This window comes from Onychostoma macrolepis, chromosome 08, assembly GCF_012432095.1.
Source record: "Onychostoma macrolepis isolate SWU-2019 chromosome 08, ASM1243209v1, whole genome shotgun sequence".
Classification (NCBI taxonomy): domain Eukaryota; kingdom Metazoa; phylum Chordata; class Actinopteri; order Cypriniformes; family Cyprinidae; genus Onychostoma; species Onychostoma macrolepis.
In genome coordinates, this window is record NC_081162.1 from 19,149,442 (window position 1) to 19,167,459 (window position 18,018).

The 18,018-nt window shown below is 37.3% G+C and overlaps 1 protein-coding gene across 3 annotated transcripts; it reads left to right on the forward strand.

Annotated features, from left to right (window-relative positions):
* The first annotated feature begins 306 nt into the window (after nt 1-306).
* nexn (nexilin (F actin binding protein)) lies at nt 307-18,017 on the forward strand. Of its 3 annotated transcripts, XM_058785118.1 has the most exons (14): nt 307-465; nt 1,835-2,254; nt 4,289-4,480; nt 4,907-4,991; nt 5,122-5,270; nt 6,766-7,146; nt 8,814-9,002; nt 9,343-9,534; nt 9,961-10,008; nt 14,782-14,976; nt 15,065-15,286; nt 15,369-15,557; nt 15,703-16,066; nt 16,218-18,017. In XM_058785118.1, exons 2-14 carry the CDS (start codon nt 1,892-1,894, stop codon nt 16,229-16,231), a joined length of 2,583 nt encoding a protein of 860 aa, XP_058641101.1. In that variant the 5' UTR covers nt 307-465; nt 1,835-1,891; the 3' UTR covers nt 16,232-18,017. The 3 variants fall into 3 exon arrangements, with proteins under 3 accessions (XP_058641101.1, XP_058641102.1, XP_058641103.1); XM_058785119.1 differs by lacking the exon at nt 9,961-10,008; XM_058785120.1 differs by lacking the exon at nt 4,289-4,480.
* Nucleotide 18,018: the final 1 nt, after the last annotated feature.

The window sequence follows — 18,018 nt, forward strand, 5'->3', positions numbered from 1 at the left end:
GTTGAATTTAACGTAAATTTTACATGATTTTTTTGTTAGTGTACATGCAGGCTGCCATTAAAAATACATAAACTAATCAATAAGCACATTACTAAATAATAACTTACAGGTAGCCTAATTCGTGTCGTTGACAGACTGAAAATAACAATTAGGGTGTTCCAACAATTAATTTTGTGTAAAAGAGCCTCAGACTCGGAGATAAGGAGACATATGTGGTGCGACAGCTGAGGCCGTCAGCCGGTGGCGCGTGTGGAATGCGGTAGATGGAGAGGGGCACGGATATTTTTATGGATAGCGCCCACCGACACCCGACTGCTCTCATTTGGCTCTCTGTCGCACGGGAAGAGAGGACTAAACCTGTGCTTGGGGATTTAGACTTGATTTTGGCATTATCAAAGTCACCGTGAACTACGGGGAAAAAAATCTTATGATTGAAGACAAAGGAAGAATATCACTCTAAAGAAGGTAGGATATTTTACTTTATCGTTTATGAAGTGTTAAGAATTTAATAAAGCCTGTGGGGGAATCAAAGGGCAAGTCCACAGGCGGATGAGGGCCGGCATTACATGCTCGACCTCATATCTTTACTTCACTCACCGAGAATAAAGTAGACTATATAGACTCTTATTTAGGCCAATTAATTTATTCTTTTTCTTATATACTTTTATTTATTCTATTAGATCCCCAATTAATCACTAATATTTAAGGGGGAAGGGCTTATAAATAAAAACACAACTGCAAAAAGCGAAAGATCTTCATAAAAACGACCACATTATGAGAAATTTTAATAAATTATTGTTTAGTCAAAGTAAAGATAGGCCCTATATGTATTCATTTATGTTGAACACACTATTAAATAACAACTAAATTAAATATTGACATTTTTGTGACACCTTTATCTAAATGCTTTTAAACAGAAGAACATCCAATAAAATCAACCTTAAATATTAAGTTTAAGTCTGAATACAAATTAAGATGGTAAACAGTGTGGCCACATATGTATGTAAGGAATGGATGTCTGTGGAAAATGCTTACCTACTGCATAAATTCACTGATATTAACTGATAAAAGTTAACTGATAAAACACATTAACTGATTAAAAATTAATACTTCAATTGGAAATGTGGTGGGAAACAATGTTTAAAAATGGCAACATTGTTTGCGGGGGCCATATTGTCTTCGTCATCTTCTAAAAGTGAGGTGTGATCAGTTGTGAGTTCTCACCAGTTGTGTGAGATGTTGTCATGAATAGCAAAGGAGAGTGACTATGCATCAAAATTTAGATGACTACAGGTATATATTACACATGTAGTGAATCATGCCTAAAATTGTGTTTTTCTGTGCTGCATGGGTAAATGCTGCTGTTCTTCTGGGATTATTGTAGCTTGGATGAATGATGTCAGATGCAGAACCTATGAAAACTGCACATAGTGTAAAAAAACCATTACAATAAATAAACTGTACTTTTGCACTGTAGAGACACAACACATCTGAATCATATAAAGTGTAGTCATTTAGTCAGGGGTCTCGTGTGCCATCTGGGTGCTGACCTCTTCTTAGACTCATATCTCCAGGTAAAAATAGCCCCAATCACATGGCCGGACCCAGACTGGGAGTTAAATTTAGGGCCCTGTATGTCCCACAAGGCTCCTGGTGGAGGTCCCACACACATCTGTTCTTTTGTAGACCACCAACTAACACTATCAAGACTCAAAGCTGACTTTAGTACCATTTACTTACCTTTTAAAGAAAACAAGTAGCAGTCCAAGAATCTGTAACATAATAAAGATTACAGTGGAATCTTGTGGTCATGATGTCTTTTTCCCAATGTCAGCTTCATCGGACGTATCTTGCAACAGGCCCTGTTACAGTGCGTCTTAGAAACGACAACATGACTGAAGTGATGAACATGGCGGACGTGTCAACAGACATGACGCATATAAACAACACGAACGATATAGCTGATGCTAATGATACAGAGAACACAATCAATGATGAAAACCATGAAGAGGAAACATGTGATGTGAGCATGTCTGAAGAAGTGGAGATAAAGAGTGCTGCAGATGAAGCGAAGACGACCAGCTTACCAGAGATGAAAGAGCCCAAACAGGACACAAAGACCACTGGCAGGACGAGAAAACGAGAGAGGGTTTCAAAAACGAATGAGGAAAACATCAACCAAGTGGAGCAAGATGAAGAGGAGGATGCATCACATGATTTGACAAATATGTCAGAGGTGGCACTAAAACAAGAGGTACAGTATGATTAGGCTATAAAAATGTGCTAGTAGGCTAAGTAAATACATACATAAATATTTAAATATTTTCAAATAATTACATACCACTAAATTAATAAAAAAAAAAAAATATATTAAAAAATAATTAACAGACTCAAATATAGTGTGTATTTTTGTGTGTATTATGAATAAAATTATTTTATAAAATAAAAGTACACTGTTAGACATTTCAATGGGTTTTTACAGTAACTTACTGGCAACACTGTTGCCAGTAAGTTACTGTAATTAAGATTTACAGTAGCAATCTGCATTTGATTTACAGTTGCAAACTGTACTATTTTACAGTAAATTACTGTAATTCATTCATTTTAATATAGATTTCATTATTTTATATATAGAATTCATTTTATTATTACTCTACATAGGTACTACTGGCATTCAGTTAAAACAGACACAATAATTACAAAATATCAAATTCTTTATTTAAAACATTGCATGTATAACACTTAAAAATATAGTCTTCCAATGCTGGAACAGTGCATCTACACCATTTCTCCTGTCTTAGGACGTTTTGCAGTGCATTATATTGTGTCCTCTGGATTTATCCTCACAAAGAATCTTTAGGCAACAGAAACATAATGGGGAAAAAAGACAAACATCTGCAAAACCCGAGGTGCTGCTCCAAAACGTGGCCACCACCTTTGCTCACCATCCACTTTGTTAGTGACAGAAATGTCTTCTCTGAAAAACAAGAAGTAGAAATGGCACACTTTTAAAAGGCAAACCCCATATAGAATACACAAACCTCTCAAAACCATAGTTGGCCAACATTAACTACTAACACCTGAACAAAATTTCACATTCGTTAACCTAATGCTAATATAAGGTAAGCGTTGCTCGTTAAAAATAATTTTAATTCGGTAACTTAATTCAATAAGCTGACAAAAGTCGTTTGAAACAACAGTGCAGTTTACCATAGTAAGTTTGTTACCGACATGTCGACGGGTAAATGTTACTAACCTTAGGTAAACTGGTGTGCAAAAATCTGACACAAACACACAGACAAACGTACACACTGTATATTTTTACCTTGCTTGCTGGTCTTATTATCTCGTAAGGTGCATCGACACACAGCGCAGATGTTCTCCGGAACTCTCCCACTCTTGCAGGTTCATCCCCAGGCAAAACCCGCGGCGCTGCCCCGCTGCTTTCATGTCTTCCTTGGACGCGAGTGGCGCGGCTTGGCACGACTCGATAAAAAACAATACAGAACCCATTATATATGGTATATATAGTAATATTATATACTATCTACAGTGGATGTGGACAGTAAAGTAATGCCCCGGTATATTTCTGATGTACAGATGCACTCCAAGCGCTCGCGCTGTTTCTGACACAAAGCACAAATGGATTTTCCAGTCTTTACAAGCGATGTAACACGTCCAGTGTAGTCAGTCCCAAGCTGTTGCGGCGTTATAGACACGGTGTTGGGCAAATCGTGTCAATCCAAATGAAAGAAATGAGGAAAATAAAACAACCTCAATAGAATGGCGCCAAAGAAGCCGTTACAGCAAATACAGTAGTATACAGCAATTTTTAAAAATACAGTAAGTCTCTGTATATGGGGTCTGACGTCACAGAAAATTCCCATGATGCAAAGGGTATTACAGGTATCTACTGTAAAGGGAATTTGCAGTATTATACTGGGTGATATTCAGTAAATAACTGCAGAAATTACAAAAATGTCTAACAGTGTATGCTAAATATTTAAATATAAAAATAGCCAATTATAATATGAATGATATAATTTATAATCTTAATAAAATCAATATTATTTTATTTTATGAATGATTTTAAATTCGACATTTTAAAGAAATGATATGCTTTTTATGAAATGAAAAAGTAGTCAAATGCGTTTTGTGTAATTTATAATCTTTATATAATCAATAATCTCCGCAAAACAAAAAGAAGAAAAAAATAGAAATGAACTTATTTTCCATTTCTCTATTTTACTAACAATCTCTCATACCTCATTCTCTCTTTCTTCTGAAGAAACTGCTTAAAACATCTAAGCCTGTACAGAGAAGTTATGTTCCCAAGTTGGGGAAAGAAGATGTGAAGAATAAGTTTGAGGCCATGCAGAAAGCTAGAGAAGAGAGAAACCAAAAGAGAAGTCAGGAGGAGCAAAAGAAACGCAGAGAGCAGTACGTTAAAGAGAGAGAGTATGTTCGCAGGAAGCAAATGGTCAGTAGAGAAACGTGCCCATCGGCATCTTGTTTTATCACTTCATCCACTGACTGCCCCGCCACTAACAACACACAGTAGGAAATTTTGACTTGAGGTTAATGAAGATACTGCTTGCTGGGTATGCAGTGTTTGCATAAGATTTGGCATGCATCAATACCCGATTTCAGGTATTTACACAAACCTTCTTATAAAAAAGCCTTTAATCAGTAAAACACCGCAGTATCTGTGATGCCTGCTTGCTGCATGCACACTCCACTGATCCCCTGCCCATGTCATGATTGATGGCCCAATCAGCATCCGCCTCTGTAGGTCATATGTGCCTGTCTTACAAGGATTAAGGTCTGCTTGGCTTGCTACGACCAGCATGGTTTCTGATCCTGGATAAAACGGCTAACCTCACAACAACTGTCGGATCCTCCACAGATAAAGGAACTCCTCGCCTCTAGTGATGAAGAGGAAGAGGTGAAGCCGACGAAGATAGAAAAATCATATGTTCCTAAGATTACAGGTAGGGTGAAATGAGAAAAAAAACGGAGGGATATCGAATATTCGATTTTAGGACTGATCCAACTTAATCTTTGTAACAGCACTTTAATCCCGTTATAGACACCAACTGTCGGCTTTCTGTCCATTCACAGGCAGTGTGAAGGGGAAGTTTGCAGAGATGGAGAAACAAAGGCAGGAGGAGGAGCGGAAAAGGACAGAAGAGGAGAGAAAGAAGCGAGCTGCACAGGAGGCCAAAGAGAAGGCCAAGATTCAGAGAGAGCTGGCCAAGAAAGCCGAGGAGGTGAGTCAGTGTGTCATGATAACAGGCTGTGGCTACAGGAGGATGCTTTTAATGCGACTTTGGCAGTCGGCTGCTTTATCAGGTCTACTATTAGAAAATCTCCACCAAAGTATCTGTAATCACTCAGGTAATCCTCTGATGTAATGTAAAGCACTATTTTAAAACCTAGCAATATATGGGAGTGAAATAAAATCATTGAATGGATTTATATTATAGAACAATGTCACATTTTAGTGACCTGCAAGGTATGACATTCTCATAACCAACCAAAGTTAAACATGATTAATATAGTGGATTCATAAACTATGAGTTGAATTAAATCATTTTTATCATTGTAATATGTTATTTTATGTATTTATTCATTTTAATTTTAATTGTTTAAATATATAAATATAATATACATTTGGATTCATAAAATGACCCACTGTTAAAAATCACACAAACACACTTTTTGTTCAAGTGTGATTTTTAAAAAATACTTTATAAGTTCTCATTTGTAATTTTTTTAAAATGCAGAACCTAACATGAACTAACAATGAGCAATGTTTTGTAACTGCATTTATTAATTTTATATATAATTATAGTTCATTAACTAATGTTAACAGATACAGTATTTAACATTTTTATTTATTTGAAATGAACATTAATTATGTTTAATAAATACTGTAGAAGTATTGTTCATTGTTAGCTCATGCAAACTAATTTATTAACTGAAGTTAACAAATTAAACAAAAACGTGATAGTAACAACATATACAATGTTACAAAAGATTTCTATGACTGCTGAAAAAATCGGCATTTTTAAATATACTAAAATAGAAAACAGATATTTTAAATTGTAATAATATTTCACAGCATTACTCTTTTTTACTGTATTTTGATCAAATAAATGCAGCCTTGGTGTGCATAGTAAACATTTCCAAAACATTTTTAAAAGATCTTACCAAATTTTTGAATGGTAGCATGTAATATAGAAACTGTGAAATGATATGCAAAATGTGAGCAATGATGCCCAAGTGACCTACTGTCCATTACAAAGACATGTCAATTCACATTCAACATGGCACTGGGTGTTAAATTTAAGAAAATGCCACTCTTTCTGGAGCCAGAGTTAACAAGCATGGACAACATGTGACTGCCAACTGTTTCCCACACCACTTGCAGGCCATGCTCTCTGACTGAATTAGCAATCCCATATCTCTGTCTAGTATGACACAAATGAAGGCAACTGTGCCAGAAGAATGTCTTCTGCTGTCAGGCCTTATCTGAAGCCTGTCTGGATGCTTGTCCATGACTGCAGAAATGTTGCAGGTCAAAGCAGTATAAATAAAAAAAATATACATAATTTGTTATTGCATCAGATTAGACCTCACATTTGTTTCTGATTTTCAAAATATCCTAACAAAGCAGGAAGACATTTTATCATAACTTTGTAATTCCAGTGCTAAAACTGTTATTTTATCCGTTTGGGTGACTTCTTCACTTCTTCATCACAGGAAGGCGATGACAGTCTATTGGTACGAGTGGTGCCTGCAAAATCACAAAAACAACCGGGAAAGATCAAGATCAACTTTGAGGACTTGGAGAAGAACAGAGAAGAGGAACTAAAAAAGCGAACTGAGGAGGAAAAGAAGAAGAGATATGACGAAAACCGGCGGTCTTTCCGAGAGGCCAAGCGTCGCTCCATGATTGAACAGGTGGACGATGCAGATTCTCCTACCAAGGAGAAGGAGCCGGTGACCCCTGGTAAACTGCATCTGACCTTTGAAGAACAGGAGAAGGAGCGACAGGAGCAGCAGAGAAAACAGGCAGAGGAGGAGGCCCGACGCAGACTGGTGGAGGAAAGAAAAGCTTTTGAAGAGGCCAAGCTGGGCATGGTGGGTATATTTTCCACAGCCAGATACACTATATTGCCAAAAGTATTGGGTCACCCCCTTCTAATGAACAGGTTTGATTACTTTAGTCATTTCCATGAGTACAAATCTTAATGTTTAAGCATATAATGATATTCTTGGGAATTGTGTGCTTCTAATTTTAAAGCAACAGTTTGGACAGGACCCTTTTCTATTCTAACATGACAATGCCTCTGTGTATAAGGCAAGGTTCAGAAAGAAATTATTGATTTAGTCAGTGTGGAAGAACTTGACTGGTCTGCAGAAAGCCAAGTTCTAATCCAAGTTGAACACCTCTGGTGTGACTTTAAATGCAGATCTTGAGCCAAAAACTCTTTACCAAACACCAATGACTTGTACATACACTATATGGACAAAAGTATTGGGACACCCTCTTCTTTAGAACAGAAAAAGGCACTTCCAAAACTGTGGCAACAAAGATGGAAACATAATTCATGTATTTAAAAATTGTATTTCCATCTCTGTTGCAACAGTTTTGGAAGTGTCTAAAATGACTGTACCCATATGTACAAGTCATTGGTGTTTGGTAAAGAGTTTTTGGCTCAAGATCTGCATTTAAAGTCACACCAGAGGTGTTCAGCTTGGTTTACGACTTGGTTTTTCTGCAGACCAGTCAAGTTCTTCCACACTGACTAAATCAATCATTTCTTTCTGAACCTTGCCTTATACACAGAGGCATTGTCATGTTAGAATAGAAAAGGGTCCTGTCCAAACTGTTGCTTTAAAATTAGAAGCACACAATTCCCAAGAATATCATTATATGCTTAAACATTAAGATTTGTACTAATGGAAATTACTGAAGTAGTCAAACCTGTTCATTAGAAGGGGGTGACCCAATACTTTTGGCAATATAGTGTATATCAGTTTGCATAAACTTTAATGGAATAGTTACCCAAAGCTGAAAATTTGCTAAAGATTTACTCGCATTCAGGCCATCCAAAAAGTACTGTGAATAAGATTGTTTCTTTATCAGAACAGATTTGGAGAAAAGTAGCTTTGCATCACTTGCTTACCAATAGATCATCTGCAGTGAATGGGTGCCGTCAAAATGAGAGTCCAAACAGCTGATAGAAAACATCACAATAATCTATAAGTAATCCACACGACTTCAGTCCATCAATTAATGTGTTGTGAAGCAAAAAGCTGTGCATTTGGAATAAAAACAAATCCATCATTAAGATGTTTTTAACTTTAAACTGTTGCTTCCGGCTTCGGTCCTCTATCCATAATATTACTTTCTCGAATGTAAAAGTTGTCTTATTTAAATCAGGAGATAAATATTCACAGATGAAGCACTATTTAGAAGTGAAACAGTCCAAAGCAGTTCTAAAAAATATTAATGTAATGAGCTACATTATTGGATATTCTGCAATGACCCTGCGTTAACTTAAGGAGAAATGACTTAATATGTCCATGAAAAATGGCCTCAAGACCAGTTGGTTTAAAGTAACTGATAAAGTGGTTCATAAAGTGAAGTTAGTTCTGAGAAAAAAAACTAGCAGCAGATGCTACTACTAATTTTGTATCTTAAAACTAAGACATTTTTCAATATGATTTCAGTGTCCAAAGAGTTTTTACAGTGGGGCCACTGTATATGTGTAATATGAATAAAAATAAACTATTTATCACAGGCCCAGGATGATGAGGATACTCAGGATACAAAGGAGGAGAAGGAAGAATTCAGACCTGGTAAACTTCGTCTCAGCTTTGAAGAGCTGGAAAGACAGAGGCTGGAAGAGGAACAAAAGCGAGTGGAGGAAGAAAGGAAAAGACGCATCGAAGAAGAGAGAAAGGCCTTTGCCGAGGCCAGAAAGAGCATGGTCAGTTTGTGTGACAGCACCATGGTAATATCATGTTTGTTTGTTTGTTTTTTAATGTGTACTATGGTAACCCATGATATTCTTTGACAGCATATATCAGTGTGATGTTCTGATCAGGCCTACGTAATATTTAATAGACATAAACTGCTCACTATTATTACAAAAGGTCATAGAAAGCATGTACGAAATGTCTGACTTGAAATATAACGGCTGCAATCCACAATCAGACAGAGATAAGGGATTACTGACTTGGCAAAGTTGGATATGTAAGTTGGACACCAGATCAAACTCTTGACTCCGCTTAACTCATTTTCCCCAAACCTAATATATTGATTCGCAGGTTGTAAATAGTGATGATGACATCCCGCTGGCCATGATAAACTCAGATGGGGCTAAACCCGGGAAGCTGGCCATCAGCTTTGAGGATTTAGAAAGACAGAGACGAGAAGAAGAGCAGAAAAGAAAAGAGGAAGAAGCCAAGCGGCGTCTGGAAGAAGAGAAAAGACTTTTTGCAGAAGCTCGCAAGAATATGGTAGGACCATGCATGAGAATGTATTTGCACATGTACAGTCTGTTTGCATGCACTAATTTATGATACGAACAAAACAAATCTACAATAAAAAGTCCATTAATGGGCTTCTATTTAACATTCTATTCAGGAAACTATACAATTACTGTTCTGCTTATTAATAATATAGCATATACGTACATTATGCTGCATGTTTATTGTAATGCAATCTGCTCATTATATTTATATCATCTGAGCACATGTTGTCTCTCAGCTAACAACTGTTAACCGGTGTCAATTTCAATACAACAACTTACTTATGGTCTCTGATTCAATCTAAAATAATTAATTCAGATGCAAATGTAAACACGTGTTCAAATCTCCAGTGTGCTCAAATGGTATACCTGCTGCAATGCTTGTCTGTTATGCTTTTCAAATTGTGTCTTTAAGAGCCCTGGACTGGATCAGGATAATTTGACTGGATATGGAGATACAGAAGTAAGACACTTTTTGAAAAAAGAAACAGCTATTCTGCTAATGTGAAGAATTGCCACAATGATTAATTATACCAAAAAAAAAAAAGTTTTAATATGTATATATGTTTTTGATCCTGGACGACAAAACCAGTCTTAAGTGTACATTTTTTCGAAATTGAGATTTATACATAATCTGAAAGCTGAATAAATAAGATTTCCATTGATGTATGGTTTGTTAGGATAGGACTAATATTTGGCTGAGATACAACTATTTGAAAACGAAATATTGAGAAAATCACCTTTAAAGTTGTCCAAATTAAGTTCTTAGCAATGCATATTACTAATCAAAAATTAAGTTTTGATACATTTACGGTAAGAAATTTACAAAATATCTTCATGGAACATGATCTTTACTTAATATCCTAATGATTTTTGGCATAAAAGAAAAATCGATAATTTTGACCCATACCGTGTATTTTTGGCTATTGCTACAAATATACCCCAGCGACTTAAGACTGGTTTTGTGGTCCAGGGTCACATATGTTCAATATATGTTTATTTTGTCTAGTTCCACTAAATATTTTGGCTTGTTTTAAGCCTCACTAATTTATATATATATATTCAGTGGGGCAAAAAAGTATTTAGTCAGCCACCAATTGTGCAAGTTCTCCCACTTAAAAAGATGAGAGAGGCCTGTAATTTTCATCATAGGTATACCTCAACTATGAGAGACAAAATGAGAAAAAACAATCCAGAAAATCACATTGTAGAATTTTTAAAGAATTAATTGGTAAATTCCTCGGTAAAATAAGTATTTGGTGACCTATAAACAAGCAAGATTTCTGGCTCTCACAGACCTGTAACTTCTTCTTTAAGAGGCTCCTCTGTCCTCCACTCGTTACCTGTATTAATGGCATCTGTTTGAACTCGTTATCAGTATAAAAGACACCTGTCCACAACCTCAAACAGTCCAACTCCAAAGAGCTGTCAAAGGACACCAGAAACAAAATTGTAGACCTGCACCAGGCTGGGAAGACTGAATCTGCAATAGGTAAGCAGCTTGGTGTGAAGAAATCAACTGTGGGAGCAATTATTAGAAAATGGAAGACATACAAGACCACTGATAATCTCCCTCGATCTGGGGCTCCACGCAAGATCTCACCCGTGGGGTCAAAATGATCGCAAGAACTGTGAGCAAAAATCCCAGAACCACACGGGGACCTAGTGAATGACCTGCAGAGAGCTGGGACCAAAGTAACAAAGGCTACCATCAGTAACACACTGCACCGCCAGGGACTCAAATCCTGCAGTGCCAGACGTGTCCCCCTGCTTAAGCCAGTACATGTCCGGGCCCGTCTGAAGTTTGCTAGAGAGCATTTGGATGATCATATGGTCAGATGAAACCAAAATAGAACTTTTTGGTAAAAACTCAACTTGTCGTGTTTGGAGGAGAAAGAATGCTGAGTTGCATCCAAAGAACACCATACCTACTGTGAAGCATGGGGGTGGAAACATCATGCTTTGGGGCTGTTTTTCTGCAAAGGGACCAGGACGACTGATCCGTGTAAACGAAAGAATGAATGGGGCCATGTATCGTGAGATTTTGAGTGAAAACCGCCTTCCATCAGCAAGGGCATTGAAGATGAAACGTGGCTGGGTCTTTCAGCATGACAATGATCCCAAACACACCGCCCGGGCAACGAAGGAGTGGCTTCGTAAGAAGCATTTCAAGGTCCTGGAGTGGCCTAGCCAGATCTCAACCCCATCGAAAATCTTTGGAGGGAGTTGAAAGTCCGTGTTGCCCAGCGACAGCCCCAAAACATTACTGCTCTAGAGGAGATCTGCATGGAGGAATGGGCCAAAATACCAGCAACAGTGTGTGAAAACCTTGTGAAGACTTACAGAAAACATTTGTCTCTTGCCAACTGTCATTCTGTCATTGCCAACAAAGGGTATATAACAAAGTATTGAGATGAAATTTTGTTATTGACCAAATACTTATTTTCCACCATAATTTGCAAATAAATTCTTTAAAAATCCTATAATGTGATTTTTCTGGATTTTTTTTTTTCTCATTTTGTCTCTCATAGTTGAGGTATACCTATGATGAAAATTACAGGCCTCTCTCATCTTTTTAAGTGGGAGAATTGCACAATTGGTGGCTGACTAAATACTTTTTGCCCCACTGTATATACAGTGTATATATATATATATATATATATATATATATATATATATATATATATATACACATATAATAAAAAGTGAGGCTTAAAACAAGCCAAAATATTTAGTGGAACTAGACAAGATAAACATATATTGAGGATACTATACACTCTTAGAACTTTTACAAATATTAGTTTAGGTAATATTTCCCACTAAGTTTCACTTGTATTATTGCCACTTGTCTTTCTGGGCTAGGGATAATGTTATTGTTTTTTTTTTATAGCACAATAAACTTAGTTTTAATAACTAAAATGTTCAAAGAAAATTTGATTCCTTGTGATATGACCTTCTTAAATATTTTGCATATTTTTGCTTCTCAAGCAAATGTCTTGTTTAAAGGATATTTTGATCTTTTTCTTTTAAATAAAACAAGATACCAATGCACTGTATAATCCTTTGTAGTGTAATATTCTATTTTGACTATTAGTACAGATCAGAATTAGGGGTCCCAACCTTCAATTGAGCCTATGTGAGTTTTTGATTTTCACAGTAACAAGTCAAAAACTGTGATTATTGTATCGTTTTGCATTTTGCACTATACTTATTACAATTCAACTTTCTGTTGGATGTGGATCAAATTCAAATTTGAACTTATGAACTGAAGTCAACCATTTTTGGTTCCACAAAGAACCATTCAGTCAAAGGTTCTTTAAAGAACCATCTCTTTCTTACCTTTTTATAATCTGAAGAACCTTGTTTTGCCACAAAGAACCTTTTGTGAAACAGAAAGGTTCTTCAGATGTTAACGGTTCTTTATGAAACCATGTAGACAAAAAGGTTATTCTATGGCATCGTGAAGCACCTTTATTTTTAAGAGTGTACATTTGATATACCTAGCATTTATAAATACAGGTGCATCTCAATAAATGATAATGTCATGGAAAAGTTCATTTATTTCAGTAATTCAACTCAAATTGTGAAACTCGTGTATTAAATAAATTCAATGCACACAGACTGAAGTAGTTTAAGTCTTTGGTTCTTTTAATTGTGATGATTTTGGCTCACATTTAACAAAAACCCACCAATTCTCTATCTCAACAAATTAGAATATGGTGACATGCCAATCAGCTAATCAACTCAAAACACCTGCAAAGGTTTCCTGAGCCTTCAAAATGGTCTCTCAGTTTAGTTCACTTGGCTACACAATCATGGGGAAGACTGCTGATCTGACAGTTGTCCAGAAGACAATCATTGACACCCTTCACAAGGAGGGTAAGCCACAAACATTCATTGCCAAAGAAGCTGGCTGTTCACAGAGTGCTGTATCCAAGCATGTTAACAGAAAGTTGAGTGGAAGGAAAATGTGTGGAAGAAAAAGATGCACAACCAACCGAGAGAACCGCAGCCTTATGAGGATTGTCAAGCAAAATCGATTCAAGAATTTGGGTGAACTTCTCAAGGAATGGACTGAGGGTGGGGTCAAGGCATCAAGAGCCACCACACACAGACGTGTCAAGGAATTTAGCTACAGTTGTCCTCTCCTGAACCACAGACAACGTCAGAGGCGTCTTACCTGGGCTAAGGAGAAGAATAACTGGACTGTTGCCCAGTGGTCCAAAGTCCTCTTTTCAGATGAGAGCAAGTTTTGTATTTCATTTGGAAACCAAGGTCCTAGAGTCTGGAGGAAGGGTGGAGAAGCTCATAGCCCAAGTTGCTTGAAGTCCAGTGCTAAGTTTCCACAGTCTGTGATGATTTGGGGTGCAATGTCATCTGCTGGTGTTGGTCCATTGTGTTTTTTGAAAACCAAAGTCACTGCACCCGTTTACCAAGAAATTTTGGAGCACTTCATGCTTCCTTCTGCTGACCAGCTTTTTAAAGATGCTGATTTCATTTTCCAGCAGGATTTGGCACCTGCCCACACTGCCAAAAGCACCAAAAGTTGGTTAAATGACCATGGTGTTGGTGTGCTTGACTGGCCAGCAAACTCACCAGACCTGAACCCCAGAGAATCTATGGGGTATTGTCAAGAGGAAAATGAGAAACAAGAGACCAAAAAATACAGATGAGCTGAAGGCCACTGTCAAAGAAACCTGGGCTTCCATACCACCTCAGCAGTGCCACAAACTGATCACCTCCATGCCACGCCGAATTGAGGCAGTAATTAAAGCAAAAGGAGCCCCTACCAAGTATTGAGTACATATACAGTAAATGAACATACTTTCCAGAAGGCCAACAATTCACTAAAAATGTTTTTTTTTTAAATTAGTTTTATGAATTCTAATTTGTTGAGATAGTGAATTGGTGGGTTTTTGTTAAATGTGAGCCAAAATCATCTCAATTAAAAGAACCAAAGACTTAAACTACTTCAGTCTGTGTGCATTGAATTTATTTAATACAGGAGTTTCACAATTTGAGTTAAATTACTGAAATAAATGAACTTTTCCACGACATTCTAATTTATTGAGATGCACCTGTATATTCATGATGTTTGATTACCTGCAAACCTATTTTGATTATATGCAGGAAGACACAGGAAAACTCTTGTTGCCTGCAAAGATGTATAAAACATATGTTCATATGCAATTAAATATCAGTCTCTGATGAGATGTTTGTCCTGTTCTTGTGACAGGTGCAGGATGATGATGAAACCCTGGTAAGGACAGAGTCACAGGAAGCAATGCACCCAGGGAAACTAGAAATCAACTTTGAGGAGATGCTGAAAATGAAAGAGGAGGCAGAGCGGAAACGCAAGGAGGAGGCCAGACGCCAAAAAATGGAGATGGAGAAGAAAGAGTTTGAACAGTTGCGACAAGAGATGGGCGAGGTCAGCTTCACATGCCAATAAAATGATCATTACACTTACAATTTCAATACGCTTCAGTTATTTACATTGTTTTGTGGGTTTGATTCAGGATGAGATCAATGAAAGCTCTGAGGTGGTAAGCACCGAGTACGAAGAACTAACAAAGCTGAAGCGAACCGGCTCCATCCAGGCCAAAAGCCTGAAATCTAAGTTTGAGAAGATCAAGCAGCTCACAGAGGAGGACATCCAGAAGAAGATCGAGGAGGAACGAGCAAGAAGGAAAGAAATTGATGAGAAAATCAAGGAGAGAGAGGCAGAGCGCTGTCAGGAGGTAAAAGAACGAGGGAATTCCTCACATTTTCATTCTCACTTAAGAGCATTGAAATGAGGAATGTTGCTCATTTCTTTCACAGGATGAAGATGAGGATAAAACAACTCCAGCTAAAGCAGAAGATGTCCCGTTCAGACAGAAAGTGGACATGCGTGCGCGATTTGAACAAATGGCCAAGGCCAGAGAAGAAGAGCAAAAGAGGAAGATTGAAGAGCAGAAGTTACAAAGGATGCAATTTGAACAACAGGAAATTGACGCTGCTCTTCAAAAAGTAAACCTCTCATGGGCTACTTTGTTTAAGAGCTAAATGGTGGTCCGACCTCAGCACTAATGCATGGCAGAGCTGCATGCGTGTGATTTCTGTTGCTTTGCTGTTTTTTTCCGAGTGTGAAACACTTTGTCATGTGTCTTGTCAGAAAAAGGAAGAAGAGGAGGAGGAAGAGGGTAGCATCATTAATGGCTCCGCCGCCTACGAGGATGAAGAGGACCACGCCAGGTCGGGTGCTCCGTGGTTTAAAAAGCCCCTGAAGAACCAGTCGGTGGTCGACGCAGAGCCTGTGCGGTTCACAGTGAAGATCACAGGAGAACCCAAACCAGAAGTCACCTGGTGGTTTGAAGGTGAGCTGCTGCCGGACTCTGAAGACTACCAGTACATTGAGAGAGGGGAGACCTACTGCTTGTACTTGCCGGAAACGTTCCCCGAGGACGAAGGAGAGTACATGTGCAAAGCCGTCAACAGCCGAGGAACTGCCGCCAGCACCTGCATTCTCACGATTGAAAGTAAGCCGCCCTCCATCTCCACTAACTACCTGCATGCTGAGATTTCTTATGGCGTCTCTAACCTCGAACGGATCGCACGCTCCGCTTCCACTCGGTTCTTCTTCTTCTTGTTAATCTGTGTCTCTCTGTCTCCTTGTCTTTCTCTTTCCAGCTGAGGACTACTGATGCTCTCCTTCTCTGGAACTTTCCCAAAATTTTATTTTTTCTTTTATAAAAGTTCATTTCTGAAGGTAGGGCCAAAAACCAAGGAGGTTTTTTTTTTTTTTTTGCCATTCCTCCTGAAGATATGCTCAATGATGAAGTGCAATCTGTTGTTTACATTAGATGCTGCACTCACAGTTAACAAAACAACAACAACAAAAATCCATATTTGGGATGAATTTGTGCCAAAAACACAGATACTATTCCCATGATCTTCTAGCATAAATACATAGCATAGCTGAAAAAGAAATCCAGTTGAGTATGTACAAAATACAGTCACCACGTCACTGAGGAAGGATTTCACACCGTTGTAATTGAATGAATGAGACGTTACTTGAGAGTTTGATTCAGTATCTGTAAAGGAGCTGTAGTTGCATTTTCTTAGTTAAATTCCTATAAGCATCTCTGTTCAGACTCAGATGTTTTTTTTTTTTTCATGTTTTGATCTGAGTATTTCAAGTTTTGAATAAAAATGTACACATGGAGCTTTCATAACCCCAGATGTTTCTATGTTAAAGTGTAGTGAGTAAATGAATGTATGGACAGTGTATGTAGGTTTAGCAAAAGGTGATTTTAGGTTTTAGGCAGAATATTTGTGTAATGTACAAAATTATAATAAAATTCATGAAACTGAAGTGATGTTGTCTGTTTTATGAACTAACACCTTTATTTATGATACTTTTCTTTGAAATAAAGCCATTAGTTAGAGAAGAGGCCTGACAGATTCATCTGATTACAGTTTCAAATAGAACAAAATGCATGATTGTCTGTAAATATGCTATTTTTTTTAGTTATTACATAATGCAAACTGGTTTGAAAGCCTTCCTAATTTGAATGTAAGTATAATGAAAATGTATTCAAATTCAACAAAAAACACATAACCTTTATTTTAACTAGAAAAACAATGTTTCTCAAGACATGTTAGCTTGACAATATATATATAAATACATATCTTGACAAAAATATATATAAAAAATACATATATCAAGTCTTTTAAAAGCTTGAAGGCTCTAAATGTCAGAACAACAGACAAAACATAAATAAAAATAGAAAAGCTCTGGTTTAAGTGCCATTTTGCAATAGACAAAGCTAATTGTATTATGAAATGTGTCCCTTGGCAAATAATTTTCCCTGTCTCATAACAGACCACTCTTCTCAACCAGCTCAAATGGACATATATTGGATTTTCAGTGAACAAACAAGACTCATTGGAGACTTTTCTGCTAGACATTTTCAGTGTCTTTTCATAAATTTGACCATATCTGACACAACTTTCCTTTTGCTACTTTGATTATCTTCCGGCTAAATAGATCAGTTCACTTTAAGATGGAGATAGGCTATCTTGATGGTTTATTATTCTAAATTATTACTATAATATACAGCAGTCCTCTCCACACTTGTCACCTAAACAGAATATTCTCCAAACAGAATACTACAAAATAGTATTTTGTACTCACTTTTGCCAACACAAACGCGTCAAAACTATTTCCTTCTTTGCAAACTCTGTAACAGTAATACATGTTGCATCCGTAGGGAGGCGCAGCTGTGTCATTAATCCACGCAACAATGGTCTGCTGGTAACTATAGCAACAAGGCAAAAAGCTAGACCGCTAGTTAGCAAGCCTCTGCAACTATCCTTACCTCATTTATCCCCGGTCAGTTCATAACACATTAAAATACCATGCTGAAGATGCAGTAACGGCGTGTAGATGAAAATATGGCTTATGCCGACCAACAGTATTCGATGTGTG

Bases quoted from the DNA above. Each gene is read 5' to 3' on its own strand.
- nexn (XM_058785118.1), top strand. From the start codon at position 1,892: ATGACTGAAGTGATGAACATGGCGGACGTGTCAACAGACATGACGCAT. The intron at 2,255-4,288 runs GTACAGTATGAT...TTTCTTCTGAAG, and splicing joins AGGTGGCACTAAAACAAGAG to AAACTGCTTAAAACATCTAA. The intron at 4,992-5,121 runs GTAGGGTGAAAT...GTCCATTCACAG, and splicing joins ATATGTTCCTAAGATTACAG to GCAGTGTGAAGGGGAAGTTT.